This window comes from Dipodomys ordii, unplaced genomic scaffold, assembly GCF_000151885.1.
Source record: "Dipodomys ordii isolate 6190 unplaced genomic scaffold, Dord_2.0 Scaffold79, whole genome shotgun sequence".
Lineage (NCBI taxonomy): Eukaryota > Metazoa > Chordata > Mammalia > Rodentia > Heteromyidae > Dipodomys > Dipodomys ordii.
In genome coordinates this window covers 39,205-59,370 of record NW_012267295.1, presented here as the reverse complement: position 1 = coordinate 59,370, position 20,166 = coordinate 39,205, and the positions used below count along the sequence as shown (strand labels likewise).

Here is a 20,166-nt window from a genome sequence, read left to right as displayed (position 1 = left end):
ACTCAGGGACAGCACCCAGGTCTTGAGTTCAAGCCCCACAACCACCACCACCAACAACAAATGTAGCTTGTGCTGACTTTGGGGAAAAGTTAAGACAAGCCCATTGTGAGCGAAGAAGGCCAGGAGATGGCTTGTCTTTTTATTCCCCAGAGAACAAAACCCCAAGAGCCCATGGACAGGGTAGGATGCAGCTAAGCAGTGCAGAGCTGGGCCTCAAGCTTGAGTGTGACGCAGGGGTTCAGTTTCAGACCTGCCATCAAACAGCGCAGAAGCCAATTACCGAGCATGGCCTGCGATGGGCATCCAGATCACAGCAGGATGTCAGGACTGGCTGTCTCCAGATTCTGGCCAAACACTATTTGTTGGATTGCATCTCTCACTTTACATCATACCACTTGCATTGAAAGAGGCCTTTCCCTTAAACTGGCAGTGAAATGTCATTAAAAGTGAATGCATGAAGCTGGGAAGGTGGCTCAGTGGTAGAGTGCTTGCCTTGCATGCATGAGGTCCTGGGTTTGATTCCTCAGCACCACATAAGCATAAAAAGCCAAAGTGGTGCTGTGGCTTAAGTGTTGGAGTGCTAGCCTTGAGCTGAAGAGCTCAAGGACAGTACCCAGGCCCAGAGTTCAGGCCCCACAACAATAACAACAACAACAAAAAAGTGAATGCATGAAGCTGGGCTCACACCTAGCTACTCTGGATGCTGAGGTGTGAGGATCACAGTTCAAAGCCAGCTTGGGCAGAAAAGTCCCTGTGAGACACTTTTTGTTTTTATTTGTTTTTTGGTCAGTTGTGGGGCTTGAACTCGGGGCCTGGGTGCTTTCCTGAGCTCTTCAGTTCAAGGATAGCGCTCTATCACTTGAGCCACAACGCCATTTCTGGCTTTCTGGTGGTTATTAGGAGATAAGAGTCTCACAAAAAAAAAAAAGAAAAGAAAAAAAAAAAAGAGTCTCACAGATTTTCCTGCCCGGGCTGGCTTTGAACCGTGATCCTCAGATCTCAGCCTCCTGAGTAGCTAGGTGGCATGAGCCACCAGCACCCGAACATCCTGTGCGACCCTTATCTCCAAGTAACCACCAAAAAACTGGAAGTAGAGCTGTGGCTCAAAGTGGTAGAATGCTAGCCTTGAGTAAAAGAGCTCAGGGACAGTGCTCAAGCCTTGAGTTTAACTGACAATAAATAAATAAATAAATAAATAAATAAATAAATAAACTACACATATATATGTATAATAGATATATACATATATATATATGTATATATGCATGAATATATGCAGCCCAGCATGGGTAGCTTACATATGTAATCCTAGATACTCAGGAGGCTGAGATCTAAGGATCAAGGTTTGAAGCCAGCCTGAGCAGCACAAGATGGTGAGAACTAGATCCTGTTACCAACCTCACAGGGGAGGAAGGGGCTTGGAGATCATTTCCAGGTGTGACTGAAGCCTGGGTCAGCAGGCGTCAGGTGACGATGAGGCGGGGCTCTTGCTAGGAGTCCCCTCCCAGCACAGTCCTGATGATGCCCTGTCAGTCTGCCTGCTAACTCACATGCTTCCAGATTTCTCTGTGCACCCTGGAGGTCCAAGAAAACTACACACACACACACACACAGGTCCAATCCCCGCTGACAGCTGCCAACCACGGTGCCAAAGCCAGACGCTGGTGCTGCAGATGCCACGGGCAGCGCCTGTCTGTGCTCACCTGTGCGAGCCTCGTCCCAAACCCGTGACAGGACAGGCTTCCCGGGAGCACTGCGCAGGAGACTTCTGCAGATAAATGCCTGATTTCTCCAGAATCAGGGGCAAAGGACTTCCACCAGATTAAATTTGTTGCTTTACCCTGCAGGGTCAGTCTCTGTCAGGAAAGCAGATCAGGTTTTGGGACCTGTTAGGTTTAGTGCCAAATTTAAGACCTGTGCCGGCCTGGAGCTGTGACGTCACTGGCTCCAGCGTGGCTGTGTCAGGGTGCCACTGCACACCTCCCAGAGGAGCGAACTCCTCGGCCCTCCACGGAAGTGCCTTTATTAAATAATTATTTACAGGGTTCAGGAAAGGAGAAGCATTCTAGAAAAAGGAAGCTTCAAAATAGGCCTCCAGCAGGGCCGGGCCGGGCCGGGCTGAGTGAGCAGTTCTGGAAGGGCTGGGCTGGTGATCACTTCCACGTGTTGAGGATGGTCCTCGAGTCTCTCAGCCGGCTCCCTTTGGGCCCCTGGGGCTGGCCCTGGCGGCCTCTGAGCTCTCGGTCGGCGGTCCCATCACCCTGGGCCAGCTCCTCGTCGTACCTGCACACAGACAGTCTCAAGCCCGGCACCAGGAGGCAGCCTGGCCAGCCACTTGAGCAAATGGCTCTGTGGATGGCACAGACACAGACAAGGCAGCAGTGAGGAGCAAACTAACCACACTCCCCGCCAGCCCCTGGGGAGATGTGTGTCAGTGACCTGCACATGAGTCATGTGACTGATCCTGCAGCCTGAGACCGGGGTCCGAGCTGGAGATCCACAAGGCAGTGGACGCAGACACAGCCTGGGCTTCGCTGGACAGAGCCCTGTCTGTCTGTCATATCTCCCACTGCAGTGGACATCTCCCCCCCTCCCCAGGTCCTGAGGACAGTGAGAGGTCACTTGGGGTAGGCTCAGCGAAGGAGCCATCTTTGCCCACAGTGATCTCCCCCCAACCTCTGACAGAGCTGAGATGCGGAGGACACAGGGTTAACACCAGGCTTTCAGAGTCTTAATTCAGAGCTTTACAGCTGAGGCCTATGGAGGGCAGTCTGCTTGAGCTCAGGGCTTGGGTGGTGTCCCTTCGCTTATTTGCTCAAGCCAAAGCCTGTTTCCAGGTTTTTGGTGATTAATTGGAGAGAGGAGTCTCCCAAACTTTCCTATCTGGGCTGGCTTCAAACCATGATCCTCAGATCTCAGCCTCCTGAGTGGCCAGGATTACTGGCCTGAGCCAGCAGTGCCTGGCTCCCACCCCATGCTGTGTGGGCAGCCTTTAGGCATGGGGATGTGACCAGTGCTTCTTAAACAGTTACTAAGCAGAGCAGGTCTGGTTGAGCTCCAGAACACTTTCCTGCCCCCAGGGCATTGTGCGTAGACTCATCACGGAGTGAAACGCTGCCTAAATGAGTCCACACACCGAGAGAACCCTCATGCCTCAGTCTGAAGCAGACTTACAGAATCTCATAATTGCCAAGCACCTCCTTCGGGGGGGACTTGTTCCACTTGCAGTCTGGGATCTCGCCGTTGGGGACCGCGATGTTGAGGGTGTCATTAATCAGGTTGTACTTGAGGATTCGATCATTGGCGGTGCTGGAGGTGAGAGACGGGGATGCATTAACCTGCGAGAGAAAAGAACACACTTTTCACCCTGGCTGACTCTGTGAGGCGGACATGCGCTTTGGTGGGGGGAACGTGGGCCGCCAGGCGCGTCATGGGCAAGAAGCTGCAAGCACCTTGCATGGGAAGGATTTTGGGTTACTTTTATTAGTTCTTAGTTGAAATGTCAATATTTAAAGACCTGATCAGGACTAGGGTCTCACGCATTATGAGTCAGCGTTCATCACAAACATAATGTGAGTTGTGTGTGTCAGCTCTGTCCTAAGGACTCTGGTGACCCTGATCACGCAGCAGCGTGAGGCTTGCTGGAAAGGTAAAGGGCTCTGTCTTGTGGGAAGATTCAAACCTCCCCAGTGCAGCAGGCTCCAATTCAACCAAGGTAGCCAACACACGGAGAGGTGGGGCCGGCAGGCCTCCGAATGGCTGAGCAATGCCGGCCACAATGTGGCCAAGCACAGACACAGCTCTAATGCCCTTGGTCAGCTGCTCCAGGCCATGAGAGATCAGAGACAGCCGATCTAAGAACTGCTCAGGTTTCTCCCAATTAGATGCCTCTGTGTGTGCAAGCAGAGGGTCCCTTAACACTACCACTCTCGTATCCCACAGTGCCGAAATGCTTACTGGGACTATGTGAATATGGAGAGTTATGACCACATTAGAAAGAATGGGCTGGGGGCTGGGAAGGTGGCTCAGTGGTAGAGCGCTTGTTTGCATGCATGAGGCCCTGGGTTCAATTCCTCAGCACCACATAAGCAAAAAGAAAAAAGCCGGAAGTGGCGCTGTGACTCAAGCGGTAGAGCGCTAGCCTTGAGCTGAAGAGCTGAGGGACAGCGCCCAGGCCCAGAGTTCAGGCCCATGACTGGACCCAAAAAAACAAAAAAGAAAGAAAGAATGGGCTGGGCACTTGGCGCACACCTGTAATCCTCATTACTCAGGAGGCTGAGATCTGAGGATGATGGTTCAAAGCCAGCCCAGGCAGGAAAGTCTGAGAGATTTTTATCTCCAATTAACCACAAAAAATAAAAATAAAGATAAAGCTGGAATTGGAGCTGTGACTCAAGGGAGAAGAGAACTAGCCTTGAACACAAAAGCTTAGGAATAGTACCCAGGCCCTCACTGCTACGATCCTAGGTCACCAAAGAAAGCTTAAGTACAATTCAAATCATTCTACTTAAGATGCAAGAAGAGAAAACACAAATATTTTTTATCTACTCTGTGCCCAGCCAGCTTGACAGTGTAACAAGTGCCTGGAGACACCACCAGGACCCAGCCTGCTGACTGACAGCATGGAGACACCGCCAGGACCCAGCCTGCTGACTGACAGCAGGGAGACACCGCCACCGCCAGGACCCAGCCTGCTGACTGACAGCATGGAGACACCACCACCACCAGGACCCAGCCTGCTGACTGACAGCAGGGAGACACCGCCAGGACCCAGCCTGCTGACTGACAGCAGGGAGACACCGCCAGGACCCAGCCTGCTGACTGACAGCTGGCTCTCCCAGCATCCTGCACAGCTTCCTGGCTTGGAAAGGGACAGCAGGCCCTGAGCTGTCCAGATCCACATGAGCTTGGTGAGAAGACACGTGTTCAGAGCAATGACAGGGTGACGAGCCTGCAGAAGTGGGTTCCTTCATTCTCAGTCATGCCAACCCTGAGCGCTTGGGGCCTGCGTCTCCTCTGCATGGCTTCGGCTCACCTGCAGAGCACTTGGCCAGGTGGACTGATGTGTGAACCACAGACGGGTGTGCAATGCCTGCCAGCAAAGGCCCAGGCACACAGTAGGTGTACACCTTGCCCCTTCTGGCACAGTCACCACGATGCCCTGACTAGTCCCTGATGCAGGCCGAGCTATGTCTTCCCACAGGCTGCGGCCGCCGCCCAGGACGTCAGAGGCTGTGAGCTTTGTTACAGATGGGAACAAAGTCCCCACAAGGGCGGCAAGCCCTGCAAGCCAGGGCACCTGAGCCACCGAACTCATCCGGAGCTGGACCGCAGGCCCTCCAGGTGGCTGGGCCCGCAGGAGATGAGGGATCTCCACCATGCACACATGGCCGCGCCTGAGCATCTGTGCCTGCCTCCTGTTGGGCCTGTGCCAGGCTGCGCGCTGGGCTGTGGTGGAGGCAAGGGGAGCGGCGGGTGGTGTGCGGGGTACAGAGTGCAGTTACCTCGATCAGCCAGGGCTTCAGCTTGTCGTCAATGATGATGTCGTAGCCGTAGCATTCGAAGCAGTGCTTGTCGTTGTTCATCACCGGCTGAAGAGAGAGTGACCAGTGGGTTACATGGCAGTGCCAAAGGTCAACTCCCTGGAGACCAGCAGGCCCCACCTACCAAGCCTGAAGCAGCCAAAACCAGTGTCCCCGCATCCTGCTTGTCCCTAACAATGTGACAAGGACCTCAGAGGGCACGGTGCAGCTCCAAGCGCAGGGGCAGCGTGCGCACACACACACACTGTCCTCCAGGCTGCTGACCACCCCTCTGGGACCTGAGTGACACTTTACAAACCTGTTTCCAGTGATAAAAATTCATCTGCTTATGGAATCTTTAGCTCCCACTTCCTGCTTGGCAAACAGGAAATGTTTCCCTCTTTTCCTCACTTTTTTTCCATACTTTTTCCTGTCATACTGAATAAGTCCTTGCCCAAACATTTCAGGGTAATAGTAAAGCCCCTTTATAAAGCGTCCTGGGGCCTGACTGTAAACACCTACAGCAAACTGAAAAACAATGAAAAGCCTCTCAAAGCTTGAAGATTCACTAGTATCAGCCCGAGCCCTGGAGATTCCAGATTTCTTAAATGTCTTCTGGTCCCGACTGGAGGAACTTGTCAGCTGAATTTCCTGTCAACCAAACCCTGTCACCTGAGTCAGGTAGGAAAGCGACCTTGTGGTCTCCCTTTCCCAGGTAGAGCATGGGTCAGCTGAGCATGACGCTGCTACAGAAATGGACCATGGACCCTCCACCAGCAAGGGACCAAAGTCACCGGGGGAGATGAGGCAGGGTGGATAGATGAGGAGGCAGGGAAATTGAATGATATTTAGCAAGTATCAAAAGGGCTAGACTCTGACATCAGAACTAGAAATAAGCGCAAACCACAGTTAAACAAGTAACACCACACCTACTTCGACATGTGACAACAGCAGACATATAAGGAAGGTCTAAATCGGTGTTCTCTTTTGAAAAGGTAAGAAGCTGCAAACTCTTCCTGAATGGGTAAGAGACAGAAATGAAAAGCATATTTGGAAAAATAAAGGCCTCAGCTGGGCACGTGGTGGCTCACACCTGGAATCCTAGCTACTCAGGAAGCTGAGATCTGAGGGTCACAGTTCAAAGCCAGCCTGGGCAGGAAAATCCACTACACTCTTTAACTACCAAAAAGCCAAAAGTGGGGGCTGGGAAGGTGGCTCAGTGATAGAGTGCTTGCCTTGCATACCTGAGGCCCTGGTTCGATTCCTCAGCACCACATAAGCAAAAAGAAAAAAGCCCGAAGTGGCGCTGTGGCTCAAGTGGTAGAGTGCTAGCTTTGAGCTGAAGAGCTGAGTGACAGCACCCAGACCCAGAGTTCAGGCCCCACGACCGGACCCAAAAAAAAAAAAAAAAAAAAAGCCAAAAGTGGAGCTGTGGCTCAAGTGGCAGAATGTAGCTTTGAGCTGAAGAGCTGAGTGACAGCACCCAGACCCAGAGTTCAGGCCCCACGACCGGACCCAAAAAAAAAAAAAAAAAAAAAAGCCAAAAGTGGAGCTGTGGCTCAAGTGGCAGAATGCTAGCCTTGAGCAAAGAGAGCTCACAGACAGCGCCCAGGCCCTGAGTTCTAGCCCCAGGACTGGCACCAAAAAAAAAAAAAAAGCCTCAAGGTTATTTGTGTTTTGGGTGGTCCGCACCTGTCTTACTCACCCCAAAACGCTGTTAGGTTAGGAGTTGCTGGATGCATAACTATGTGTCTTCACCCAGCTCAGGATGTAGAATGACTGCAGATGGAAACCGCCATTTTAACTCCCATTTTCTGCACAAGAAGCAGAAGTGTTTCTCTACTTCCCCTCCCCTCTAAATTCTCCCTGCTTCATCTTGCTATACTAAAATAAACTCTTGATAAAACTTAGTTTGTTTAGAGTTACTGAATTTCCTCTGTAATTTACAACTTCATTTCACCCAAATATACTTTAAATATTTTTCTGTCACCTGCTGGCAGTGCAGATTCCTGCCCCCCCGCCCCTCCCCCCTGCCCTCTAACCTCCCCAGCCTCCCTGGATCTGAACCCTCAGTAGTTTTACCTCCCACGGACTCCTGCACCCCGAGTCAGTGAGCTCTACTCAGACAGTAAGGCTCTTTATCCATCAATGGGCGCTAGACCACATGTTACCGCAAGTGATAGTTCTCAGGGGGACCTAGGCTGGACTGTGCTTCCCTCCTGAGTTGGACAGTTTCCTCCTGGAACTCAGAGGGATTGCATTTCCACCGAAAGCCTGGAGTCTACACCTGCTAGTACTCAGGTTCTGTCCCAGAAAAGCTGGGCAGAGCAGCAAGTTGCTACTAAACTGCCTCACGTGGCGCAGCTGGCTCTCCGGCTAAGCATTCTGCCCCTCCCCTGAGCCGTGGCCCCCAGTTTCTCTGTCCCATGTTCTGGATCCAGGGCCTCCCAGGTGGTCCAGAGCCCACTCCACTCCCCACACAGGCCCTCTACACACCTGTTCCGCGTCTGCCTCCACCCTAGCTTCTCTGAAGGCAACACACTTGGTCAAAACCAGGCAACTAAGCATATGCAAAGTACTCAAGAACTGAGTGAGAGCCGGTGCCTCACGCCTGTAATCCTACTCAGGAGGCTGAGATGTGAGGATCAAGGTTGGAAGCCAGCCTGGGCAACAAAATCTGTGAGACTCTTACCTCCAATTAAGTACCCCAAAAAGCCAGAAGTGGCATTGTGTCTCAAGTGGTAGAGTGCTAGCCTTGAGCCAAAAAGTTCACAGACAGGACCCAGGTGCTCAGTTCAAGATGTAGCACTGGCACAAAAAATTAATAATTACTACTAATAATAAAGATTACACCTCTACATGTGCTGTTAAATTAGCAGCATCTAGTTCTTTCTTTTTTCTTTTGTCAGTCTTGGTGCTTAAACTCTGGGCCTAGGCGCTGTCCCTGAGCTCTTCAGCTCAAGGCTAGTGCTCTACCACTTTGAGCTACAGCGCCACTTCCAGTTTTCTGGTGATTAATTAGAGATAAATGTCTCACGGACTTTCCTGCCCGAGCTGGCTTTGAACCATAATCCTCGGATCTCAGCCTCCTGAGTAGCTAGGATTACAGGTGTGAACCACTGGGCCCAGCTATCTAGTTCTTTCTGATCTGTTTTTGGAAGCGTGGGCCAGGACCTGCGTGGGGGATGGCGAGTCTCTCCCTTTCTGCCTTTGGTCATGCCAGCTCCCTGAGCTTTCCAGCCTGCCACAGCAGCGATGCAGAGAAAGCCATGGACAGCAGGCAACCTCTGGGCCACCTCACCTTCCCAGGTCCTCGTGAAGTTAGTTGTGGGATATGTTGGCGTCCTAATCTAAGTTTCTTGTTCCATTAAAGCTTCCTGTATCTGCGCTGAGTAGCAGTCACAGGGTGCGGGGGGAGGGGGTGTCCGGCTCTGCTGCGATTTACTCCAGGCCTCTCCACATGGACGCCTTTGCTCTACTGCTCCCCATTATCACGCCACCAGTGTCTCAGGGGTTCGGTAACACCACAGTGCCCAGCTTACCGCGAGGTGCCTGGCTGGACCCGCCTTCAACCCCTTCCTAAAACCCTTGACCCCCTGGCGGATGCCGGCAGGGAGAACGTGAAAATGGAGATTGTCACTAGAGAACGGGCGCATCCCCAGCTCCTAAACAGTCCCGGAAAGCCAGCGGCCAGCCGCGCACAGCCCCCCACACCTGCACAGGGCACAGGGCACAGCACTCACCGCCACGGCCTTGAGGGACTGCACGATGATCCAGTGGATCTCATCGAACAGCTTGCTCGTCACCTCCCTGCCGCGCGTGCTCTCCAGGTACAGGCGCAGGTTGCTCACTGTCCACTTGCCCCCATGGATGTGGTTGTAGTCCTCCTGGAGAAGAGAGGCCCCCACCCAGGCATCAGCCACCCGCTCTGTCCCCCCCACTCCCACTTCTCTGGGTGCTGGCAGAGGCCTGGGACCCCTGTCCTGGGGAAGCCTGTCGCTTACTACCAGAGTTCCACAGGCTGTGTTCCGCCCAGCCAGTCACAGCACGGAGGCTCTTGGCCTTTACCACTTTGAGCCACAGCACCACTTCTGGTTTTCTGGTGGTTCATTGGAGATAGGAGTCTCAGGGACTTTCCTGCCTGGGCTGGCTTTGAACCATGATCCTCAGATCTCAGCCTCCTGAGTAGCTAGGATTACAGGCGTGAGCCACTAGCACCCAGCTTGAGCATGTTTTTTACTTAGACTATTTCTTCCATGTGTGTGTGTGGGGGGGTATATGTCAAATATATTTTTTACTTCTTCCATGTGTGTGTTGTGTGTGTATGTTGAACACATTTTTGACTTATACTACACTATTTCTTGTGTGTGTGTGTGTGTGTGTGTGTGTTGCTACTGGGGCTTGAATACAGGACCTGTGTGCTGTCTTTGAGGAGGATGTTCTTGCTCAAGGATGGTACTCTACCACTTGAACCACAACTCTATTTCCAGCTCTTTGCTACCTAATTGGAGATAAGAGTCTCATACTTTCCTGCCCAGGATGGAGCTGAACTGGGATCCTCAGATCTCAGCCTCCTGAATAGCTAGGATTATAGGTGTGAGCCACCAGTACCCAGCTTGACTTGAGATGGGTTTAGGGGGCCATGACCCAACTGGAGGTCAAGGGGTATCTGCAATGTGATTCTCTCTGTTCACTAACACAGAGCCAGGCTCAAGCACTATGCCTTGCCCAAGTGACAATGCTAGAAAGGTGGGGCTTGAACCTTCCTTCTCCGGGAGTCCCCACCCTACTCCTCCTATACCCCAAGCAGGTACCTGGCAACACCTGCTGCTCTGTGCTCCAGCCCCTTCTGTGCCTGGCTTGAATGTGGTCCCTATCTACCCATCCTCTTGTAAAACAGGAAGGCAAGCCAGCAGGACTCTTCTACGCACTCGGGCGAAGCCACTCACCCCGTGCTTCTGGATGGCCACATTGGTGAGGTGGACGAACATGTTGTCGAGCTCACTGGTGCTCGGGGTGTACTTCACTGTGCAAAACCGGCAGAACCCAAGCTTATACCTAGGGGAGATTCACACGGATTCAAATGATACACAAGGAAATCTTCCCTTCATTCTTCAAACACCTATCTTTAGAAGCTTTTACTTTTGTATATTCAAAACTAGGTCTCATTATATGGCCCAGATGGACCTCAAACTCACAATCTTCCTGTCTCTACCTCCCACATGCTGGGCCTATGGGTGTGCACCATGCCTGACATTCTTACAAGATTGATATTTAGCTGGGCGCCGGTGGCTCACGTCTGTAATCCTACCTACTCGGGAGGCTGAGATCTGAGGATCATGGTCCAAAGCCAGACACGGCAGGAAAGTCCATGAGACTCTTATCTCCAATAAACCACCAGAAAATCAGAAGTGGCGCTGTGGCTCAAAGTGGTAGAGTGCTAGCCTTGAGCAAAAGAGCTCAGGAACAGTGCCCAGCCCAGAGTTCAAGCCTCACTACTGACAAAATAAAAAGAAAAGGAAAAAAAATAGATTGACATGTCCGTCCAGGCTAACTGCTCTCCTTTCCCCAACACCCACCCCGTGCAGGCCCTGTGCACGCCCTGCTTCGCTAAGTCATTAAGCCTCATGGTGGCACCAGAAAATGAGGATGAGGAGAGAGGCGCGGCCATGGGCGCTTACATGTAGCAGCGCAGAGGGCGGTACGTGGACACCAGGACATACAAGCGCAGGTCAAACTTCCGGCCACCGATGAGCAGCGGGTTGTTGATGTAGAGTGAGATCACATAGGCTTCCTTTGTGGACTGAGACACAAACCTGTACACATTAGGGAAAGCCGCCGTGAGATCGCAAAGCATACAGCGAAGGCCTGCTGGGTAAGAAGCCTTGACAGGAATTAGGGCTGTGTGTGTTGAGCTCACTGTCCAGATGGCGCAGGAGCCTGGTGGGCAGGATGGGGTCTGTGGACTCACGAGGACGTCTTGCTGTCCCGGGACCACTTCTTGATCTGCGACAGCTTGTTAATGAGAAAGATGCCCTTGCCCTGGGCTTTGCCGCAAGGTTTCATGATCCAGGTGCTGGATGGGCTCTTCCTGAACTCCTCCACAAACAGGTTGTAGTCGGCTGGCAGCATAAAGGTGACGGGCACAAAGTCTGAAAGGCAGACACGCCCCGTGCTGGTAAGGAGCCACTCAGTGATGGCCAAGAAGAGAAAATGCCCAGTGCTGGTGGCTCACGCCTGTCATCCTAGCTACTCGGGAAGCTGAGATTGAGGATTGGAGTTCAAGGCCAGCCTGGGGAGGAAAATATGAGAGACTCTTATCTCTAATCAACCAGAAAAAAAAGCTGAAAGGGGAGCTGTGGCTCAAGTAGTAGAGTGCTAGCATTGAGTGAAAAAGCCAAGCAAGAGTGTGAGGCCCTGGCTGGGAAGGTGGCTCAGTGGTAGAATGCTTGCCTTGCACACATGAGGCCCTGGGTTCAATTCCTCAGTACCACTTAAGCAGAAAAAGCCAGAAGTAGTGCTGGGGCTCATGTGGTAGAGTGTTAGCCTTGAGCTGAAGATCTGTGAGTGCAGGCCCAGAGTTCAGGCCCCATGAATGACCAAAAAAACAAAAAAAAGTATGAGTTCAGATGCAGCACCAGCACACGAGGTGGAGGAGGGGGAGGGGGAGGAGGAGGAGGAGGAGGAGGAGAAGGAGAGTGATTTTGCTTATCATCACTTCTCACCCAGCCCAGCAGCTATGGTAATAAGTCTGCTGTAGATCCTACTTTACTCCACTGAGCCCTGGTCTCTGAACTCTCCCCATGCATAGGCCAGTCCCCATGGGGACCCAGAAGCCAGGCCAGCACGGCTCCCACTGGGCAGATGCTGAATGGAGACCAGAACTGGGAGATGCCAGGGACAGGGCACTTCCTGGAGTGACTCAGGGTCCTGGGCACTGAGCACCCCCTGTTCATCTCCACGCAACTCCAAGATGCTCACACTCAGGTGCCATACACACTCAGCTGCCACACCGATCTGGCGGCCCTGCCCACCCCGCTGGATGCACCTGATGAGACATAGGTGCCACACGCTCCACCCAGCCCAACCGCCTGGCACACAGGCGCCATCTGGGCGCCTCCCGCCTGAGGCCCCAGGGAAGGCACAAACCCAGGTAGAGGTATTTGCCATTCTCATCCTTCTCAGCCAGGGGGCTGCCCTCCTTCTCCAGCTCCTTGCGGTATCTCTTGATGTTCTTCACCATCAGGTCCTTGCGGGTCAGCTCATAGTGGTTGGGAAAGTGGTTGACGATCTGATCGTCCGATAGCCGGTACCCCGTTTCCACGCTAAACACATTCCGGATGGTCTGCACGCTCATCCTGACAGCGAAGCACAGGGGATGAGGCACAAGTCCCTGTCTTCGTGTTCTCCTCAGAACCCTCCCCCTTCCACGCACCCACACCATTACCTGCCCCAGCCCTGGGCTGTGGGCCCATGGGGGTCGCTGGGATCTCACTATGCGGGCAGGACCCAGTTTTTCTATTTTGTTTTTTTTTCTATTTTTTTTTGGGGGGGGGTCTGATCGTGGGGCCTGAACTCTGGGCCTGGGCGCTGTCCCTCAGCTCTTCAGCTCAAGGCTGGTGCTCTATCACTTGAGCCACAGCACCACTTCTGGCTTTTTGCTTATGTGGTGCTGAGGAATCGAACCCAGGGCCTCAAGCATGCAAGGCAAGCGCTCTACCACTAAGCCACCTTCCCAGCCCTTGACATGCAGTTTTGATGGCTGATCTCAAACTACCATCCTCCTGACAGTCACCACAGGGTGAGCCACCACGCCAGGTCCCTTATTTTATTATTTTTTGCAGTGTTGAGGATTGCACATGCCAGGTAAGTACTTGCTCTACCACTGGGCTACCACCCAGACTGGAAATGGATCCACTGTCCCGACCCACCTCAGTCCCCAATGACCCCATAGGAACAGGAAAAACATATGAAGGGAAGGTCAACAACAGAAAAGGGGCCACTGATTTGCAAAACAAAGAAGCTTGGAGCTGGGCAGCTATGGCTCACACCTGTCATCTTACCTACTCAGGAGGCTGAGATCTGAGGATCACAGTTCAAAGCCAGCTCTGGCAGGAAAGTCCTTAAGACTCTATCTCCAATTAACCACCAAAAAGCTAGAAGTGGAACTGTGGTTCAACTAGGAGAGCACCAGTCTTGTACAAAAAAGCCAAGCAAGGGCTGGGAAGCGGTACAGTGCTTGCCTTGCATGCATGAAGCCCTGGGCTCAATTCCTCAGCACCACATATGCAGAAAAAAGCCAGAAGTGGTGCTGTGGCTTAAGTGGTAGGGTGCTAGCCTTGAGCTGAAGAGCTGAGGGACAGCACCCAGGACCAGAGTTTAGCCCCCATGACTACCACCACCACCACCAACAACAACAAAACAAGCAAGAGTGCAAGGCCCTGAGTTCAAGCCTCAGTACCACAGAGTCACAAAAAGGCCTCTCACTCAGTGGGCCAGGTCGCCCTCGGCTCTGTCCCAGCCCTGAGCCAAGCGACAGAGCTGCCTGAGGAACACCAGGCTTTTCCTGATTTCAGGCCAGTGAGAGTCAGAAACTCTCCCCACTTGGTAGTGTGGGAAAGTGAGAAAAATCTCAGGACTCACAGAAACCACAGACGCAGTTTCTATAGGGGCGGCCCCCTCACCCTGTGCTCCCCAGCACACCCCAGACCGTGCCAGCGCACCCAAAGCGTCTGTGCAAGATCCCCTCATGTTCAGCGATCGCCTGTCTCACTGGTATCACAGGTGAGGGAGCAGTCAGTCTTACAAGACTCCATTTCCCATTAACCACCACAAAGCTACAGGAGCTGTCACTTCTGCTCAGTGTTCAAGTTTCCCTAATTATCTGGCAAATCTTTTTGCAGCCTGCGTGGCGAAGGCTCGCCCCTCTCTTCACACATGCGGTCTCCCTCTCTTCTTTTTTTTTTTGTCGGGTATGGGGCCTGAACTCTGGGCCTGGGTGCTGTCCCTCAGCTCTTCAGCTCAACACTGGGCCTGGGCACTGTCCCTCAGCTCTTCAGCTCAAGGCTTGCGCTCTACCACTTGAACCACAGCACCACTTCCGGCTTTTTCTGCTTATGTGGTGCTGAGGAATTGAACCCAGGGCCCCATACACGCAAGGCAAGCACTCTACCACTGAGCCACCTTCCCAGCCCCTCCCTCTCCTCTTTCTTTTCCCTCCCCAAGTCCTCCCCAGCTGCTGTCAGCCTTGAGGATTTTTGAGTTCAGGGAGATTTGGGGTAAAGCTTCAGCCCTCTAATGCAGAGGTCAGGAGTGGGCCACATGGCCTGGGGTCTGTTTTTGGAGTCACCGGTGATAAGTAAGTTCCACACAGGGCAGCACTGCTCAACAGAAATAAAACATGAGCTACCAAAGAGCCACCTGTGCAACTGTAAAGTTTCTAGTAGCCACATTCAAACAAAGTTCCAGCCAGATGAGAAGTCAGGCCATAGCCTCACTGTCTGAAGGTTCTTAGCGTCATGAAAAGAATCAACAGGGAGCATTGCTATGCCTGTAATCCTAGCAACTCAGAAGGCTGAGGAGAGTGGTTTAAAGCCAACCCTAGCAGAAAAGTCCCAGTGAGACTTTTTTTTTTGTCGGTCGTGGGGCTTGAACTCTGGGCCTGGGCGCTGTCCCTCAGCTCTTCAGCTCAAGGCGAGTGCTCTACCACTTGAGCTACAGCGCCACTTCCGGTTTTCTGGTGGTTTATTGGAGATAGGAGTCTCACGGTCTCTCCTGCCTGGGCTGGCTTTGAACCGTGATCCTCAGATCTCAGCCTCCTGAGTAGCTAGGATTACAGGCGTGAGCCACCAGCGCCCGGCCCCAGTGAGACTCTTATCTCTAATTAACCACTCAAAAACCAGAAGAGGCACTGTGGCTCAAAGTGATACAACGCCAGCCTTGTGCAAAAGAACTCAGGGGCTGTGCCCAGGTCCTGAGTTCAAGTTCCAAGCCAAAAAAAAAAGTCTCTTTCATGCCAGGCTGGCTGCAAACTGTGATCCTCAGATCTCAGTCTCCTGAGGAGCTAGGATTACAGGCATGAGCCACTGGTGCCTGGCTAGTACTGATTTCTTTTCCTACCAGATGCAAGTTTCTGTTGGTGCTTGTGGCTGGTTTATGGGAGAAAAGCAAGAGGAGCACAAACCCCTCCCAGCATCCTTCAGCGTCCTTCCCCATCCTTCCAGATGCTGCCCCGGGGGTGGGTGTGTTGGGCCCCATCCTACTTGTTGGGCTGTAACACTTTGGACTTGGCAGGAACAGGAAGCAGCCAGGATGAAGAAGGGGTGACCACACATGGACGAGGCACAAAGCCACCACCTCTGAGAGCCTGACCCTTCACGGGGCTGTACTCCTGGGGCTCAGAAACACAGGCAGCTTACCAGTAGAAGTTCCAGTCCTCGTTTTCGGTCACTTGGATCCATCCTCTCTTCTCAAAGTTGTTGATCAGCACGGACTTCTCGATGTCAGTGACCCACTTCACTCGGCCTGCCATGGTCCTGTGAGAGATGAGGCTCTGCATGCCGACAGCTCTACAGCCCACTTCCCTTCAGTCCCGACACACAAGGCCAGCACGGGCCCAGCCCCTGTGCACGCCACGCCGGCAGCGGTTTCCACCTAGCGCTACTACACCCGGGGCCCTGGCAGTGTCTAGGGGTGTCCTAGTGGGAAGCGGTGCTCCTGGTTTCCAGGATATGAGGCCAGGACACTGCCCATCATGCTCCACTGTGCATGTGCACCCTGCCACAAATCCTCCTGTTCCAAACGTCAGCTGTGCAGGGCTGAGGACTCTGGTCAAGAGATGCCCACAAACATCCCAGGAGAATGTGGGGTGATGAGGCTAGAAGCAGGACAGACCCAGCTTAGGGCAGGGCTGGGGGTCAGAGCCTTGAGCTCCAGCCCCGTCTGCCCGCGCGCCTCCCTCTCATCGTCTTACCCATGCCAACCATGATCGGTGACAGGGTGATCTTCCACGTGGATCTAACTTATTCCTCTCACAGAACAAGCGCTGTGGTCCCCCCATGCTGCTTCTCCAGATACATGTCATTTCTTCTCCCGTGCCCCCTCGGCTCTTACTGCCCGTGCTCTCTGCCACCTCGGGACCTTGGCACATGCTGTGCATCCTTTCCCGTGCTTTGCCAAGCTGAATTGCTCATGTGCCAGCACAGATGAGGCCCAGGCTGTGGACCTGTGACCCTCCACACCAGGCACTCGGACCGTGGGCATCCACAGTCCTGTTGCGATGGAGAGCAGGGGAGCTGGCTTCCATCTTTGCTGATGTCCGCCTGGGTCCAGCTCTGTGCTTGGCTGGTGGTAGCTGCTCAGTTCACACAAATCGACAGAAGACAGCACCAGACTGTCAGTTCCACTGTGTGTCTCTCAGATAGGTGGCCAACCTCTTTGCATCTGGTTCCTTTTTTCCTCTTTGAGCCTTTTTCCCCTTGAAAAAGCCTGATTTTCCAGTGCCAGGCTCTGCCTGGCTTCCACAGGGATGGCTGTGTTCTTTATTCTCCCCTGTCTGATCTCATCTGAAGAGAACGGCTTGTTTACCAGGGACTCCAGGAGCTTGAGGGTTTCTCTAAGGGAGGCCCCTCCTCAGAGTGCCCCAGCTCCGCTTGGGGGAACAACAGGGATGCAACAGGAGCCAGCCTGCCTGGCCTCACATAGTTATCTGTTTCCCAGCCAGAGAGGCTGATGCCACCCTGGAGGAAGGTATGGGGTGGGGTGCAGCGTGGCCGGGGCCTGAGGCCTGGCTGCACCACTCACTCTCTGTGTGACTTGAGTAAGCAACTTAGTTCTCATCTGTACAGTTGGGCTTGGATGAGGGCTGGGTTGGCAAGCAGGGAGGCCCTGAGGATGAGGCCCGGCTGGAAGAAGACACTCAGGAGAGACTCTACAGTCCTGCCCCTCCCAGGGAAGCGCAAGGTCAGAGGGAAGGAGCCCCTGTAAGAAGCTGACCAGGGGCTGGGAAGGTGGCTCAGTGGTAGAGTGCTAGCCTGGAGCTGAGGGACAGCGCCCAGGCCCAGAGTTCAAGCCCCACGACCAACAACAACAACAAAAGCAGCAGACCAGGGGCCCTGTGACCTGAGCCACACCCAGGCGACCAGTTTATGGGGTAACACGGAGTCTAACCAGAGTCACCCTGCTTTTGTGATCAGAAATGCCACTCGGTTCACAAAAACATCGGCAGTCACCACCTGGAGACCACAGCAAATGCACCCCAAGAGCCGACCCGCCACGTTCTGCAGACTCACGTCCCACGCAGAGGCCAAGTGCCCACATGCCCTACCCAGCGCATGGTGTCAGTGTGAGCAGAGGGGAGAGGAACAATTCCGGCTGCCAGGGACTGCTCCCCCAGCCCAGCACGGCCGATGCGGCCACATTCCCATCTTCATATTACAACGCAGGAAAAGGAGCCCAGCTCCTCAGGCCCACCACCAGCTCCTCGTCCCGGCCACCTTGTGCTTACCTGTCACTGAGGCCTGTCACCTGTCACGCCAGGCTGCAGCGACCATAGGTCCCTCTGGAGCCACCGGAAAGCACAGGCTCTTTCTGTTCCACCGACACTCACCTCTGGCTTCTACCTGAAATGAAGTTGAAACACCGATGAAGGGGCCACAAAATGCCACTGGTGACACAGAACCAAGACATAAACAATTTGATGAAAGGGGCAGAACTGGGCCTGCCTGCCATGGAGGATGGGGCCCTGCTGAAGGATATCTGAGAAGGGATAGAGAGTGTGTCTCCACTCACGGGCGCCAGCCCCCACTCCTGTTCCCACTTCAGGCCCTGCTCACCGCATATGTTATCAAGGCCCACAGGACACCAAAGCCAGGAGGCTCCCTTCCCTTACAGAGCCCTCCAGGCTCCATGTGCCCCCCGGAGGTTCATGTTTCACAAACGTAATCCCCAACTCCATAGCAGTGTGTGGAGGGACTTTGGGGAGGAGGTTAAGGAACAGGGGTCAGGATGATGATATTAGTGGCTCTGTAAGAGAAACCTAGCCGGGGTGTGGTGGCTTATGTCTGTCATCCTAGCTACTCAGGAGGCTGAGATCTGAGGATCATGGTTCAAAGCCAGCCTGGGCAGCTAAGTCCATGAGACTCTTATCTCCAATGAGCCACCTGAAAACCAGAAGTGGCGCTGTGGCTCAAGTGGCAGAGCACTCGCCTTGAGCTGAAGAGCTGAGAGACAGTGCCCAGACCCAGAGTTCAAGCCCCATGACCTACCAAAAACAAAAAAGAAGAAGCTGCATTTAGAACAGGTACATGAACCAAGAGTCCAAATTTCCCACTGTGGAAAACCAGGTTGGCTCTTCCCCAATCCTAATATGCAAAGCCCTTTTCTGTAGAAGAGTACATAAATATTGGATGATGTCAGATTGCTTTATTATCTTCTCCCCCAAACCAGAAAAATGGGTGGGGTTCAGGGTCCTGTGCAATGAATTTGACATATCATTTTCTTCTGGGTCACACATTGGAATTGCAAGTCACTGGTTCAGCCATTTTCAAAACTGAGCATCAACCCACAGCCGGTGGCTCACGCCTGTCATCCTAGCTACTCAGGAGGCTGAGATCTGAGGATCGTGGTTCAAAGCCAGCCTGGAGGACAGGAAAGTCCATGAGACGCTCATCTCCAATGAACCACCATAAAACCAGAAGTGGAGCTGCAGTTCAAGTGGTAGAGTGCTGGCTAGCCTGGAGCAAAACGGCTAAAGGATGGCACCCAGGCCCTGAGTTCAAGCCCTAGTACTGGCGCGCATGCATGTGCATGCACGCGTGCACGCACACAGGCACGCAGGAAATGATGGCTTCACAGGGTGCGCGAGCTCCCGGCCGCCTTGTCACCGGGCCTCTCCCCGTCCCACCGGGTGACAGTCACGACCCACTGACTCTTGGCCGGTCTCTTCGCCTGCACAAAGAAGCTGCTTGGAGAACAGCTCCCAAGGACGGGACACTTCCACCATCCATTCCTCCAATCCCCACCGCACACCCCCAGCCGCGGGTGGCCTCCCGCCCCCGGGAAGAGCGCGCGGGGCGGGGCGGCTCCGGACTCCCGCCCCGGGCTCTCCGAACAGGTGCGGGACGCCCGCCAAAGATGCCCGAAGCAACGGCACAGCTGGCAAGCGAGCGGGAGAAATCCGAAAGCCCGGGAGAAGCAGTAATAAGAGAAAGACCAATTACTGTAACCGGAGGGCGAGACCGGGAGGCGCAGGAGGAACCGGGCGCGGTGACAGCCAGGCCGGGGGGAGCCGGGCGGAGGCCCGCGCATGCGCGCTCGCCGTCACCGGCGCACGCTCCCCGCCGAGGGCGACGGCGTTGCCTCACCTGCGGGCCGCCCCGCCAGCCACACGGCTCCGTCCCAGCCTCCGGCCCAGCCTGGGTCGCGCTCGAGGAAGGTAGCTCGCCGAGGGACAGCGCTCCAGCCTGAGCGCGCCCCACTTCCGGGGCGGCGCCATGGCAACCGAGGACGCGCCGGGTGGCGCCGCGATTCCTTCCGGGGTCAGGTAGCGGGCTCTCGATCTGGGAAAGGCCTTCCGTGCTCGCGTCGTTCGGCGCCCCGAGGTGAGGTTGGGAGGGGTCCGGGCGCGGCGTCCCCCGCTGGGGGG

At 54.0% G+C, this 20,166-nt stretch overlaps 1 protein-coding gene across 1 annotated transcript; it reads right to left on the bottom strand.

Annotated features, from left to right (window-relative positions):
• Positions 1-1,961: 1,961 nt before the first annotated feature.
• Positions 1,962-19,967, bottom strand: Ttll1 (tubulin tyrosine ligase-like family member 1). The gene is made up of 11 exons (XM_013024966.1): positions 19,886-19,967; positions 18,028-18,142; positions 15,941-16,057; positions 12,672-12,880; positions 11,494-11,674; positions 11,204-11,338; positions 10,472-10,580; positions 9,266-9,409; positions 5,505-5,591; positions 3,175-3,338; positions 1,962-2,283 (listed from the first exon to the last, which is right to left on the bottom strand). Exons 3-11 carry the CDS (start codon positions 16,051-16,053, stop codon positions 2,154-2,156), a joined length of 1,272 nt encoding a protein of 423 aa, XP_012880420.1. The 5' UTR covers positions 16,054-16,057; positions 18,028-18,142; positions 19,886-19,967; the 3' UTR covers positions 1,962-2,153.
• Positions 19,968-20,166: the final 199 nt, after the last annotated feature.

Coding starts and splice junctions, on each gene's coding strand:
- Ttll1 (XM_013024966.1), bottom strand. CDS start 16,053: ATGGCAGGCCGAGTGAAGTGGGTCACTGACATCGAGAAGTCCGTGCTG. Junction 11,339..11,493: donor CGGGACAGCAAGACGTCCTC/GTGAGTCCACAG, acceptor TAATGTGTACAG/GTTTGTGTCTCAGTCCACAA. Junction 3,339..5,504: donor TGAAGCCCTGGCTGATCGAG/GTAACTGCACTC, acceptor TTTCTCTCGCAG/GTTAATGCATCCCCGTCTCT.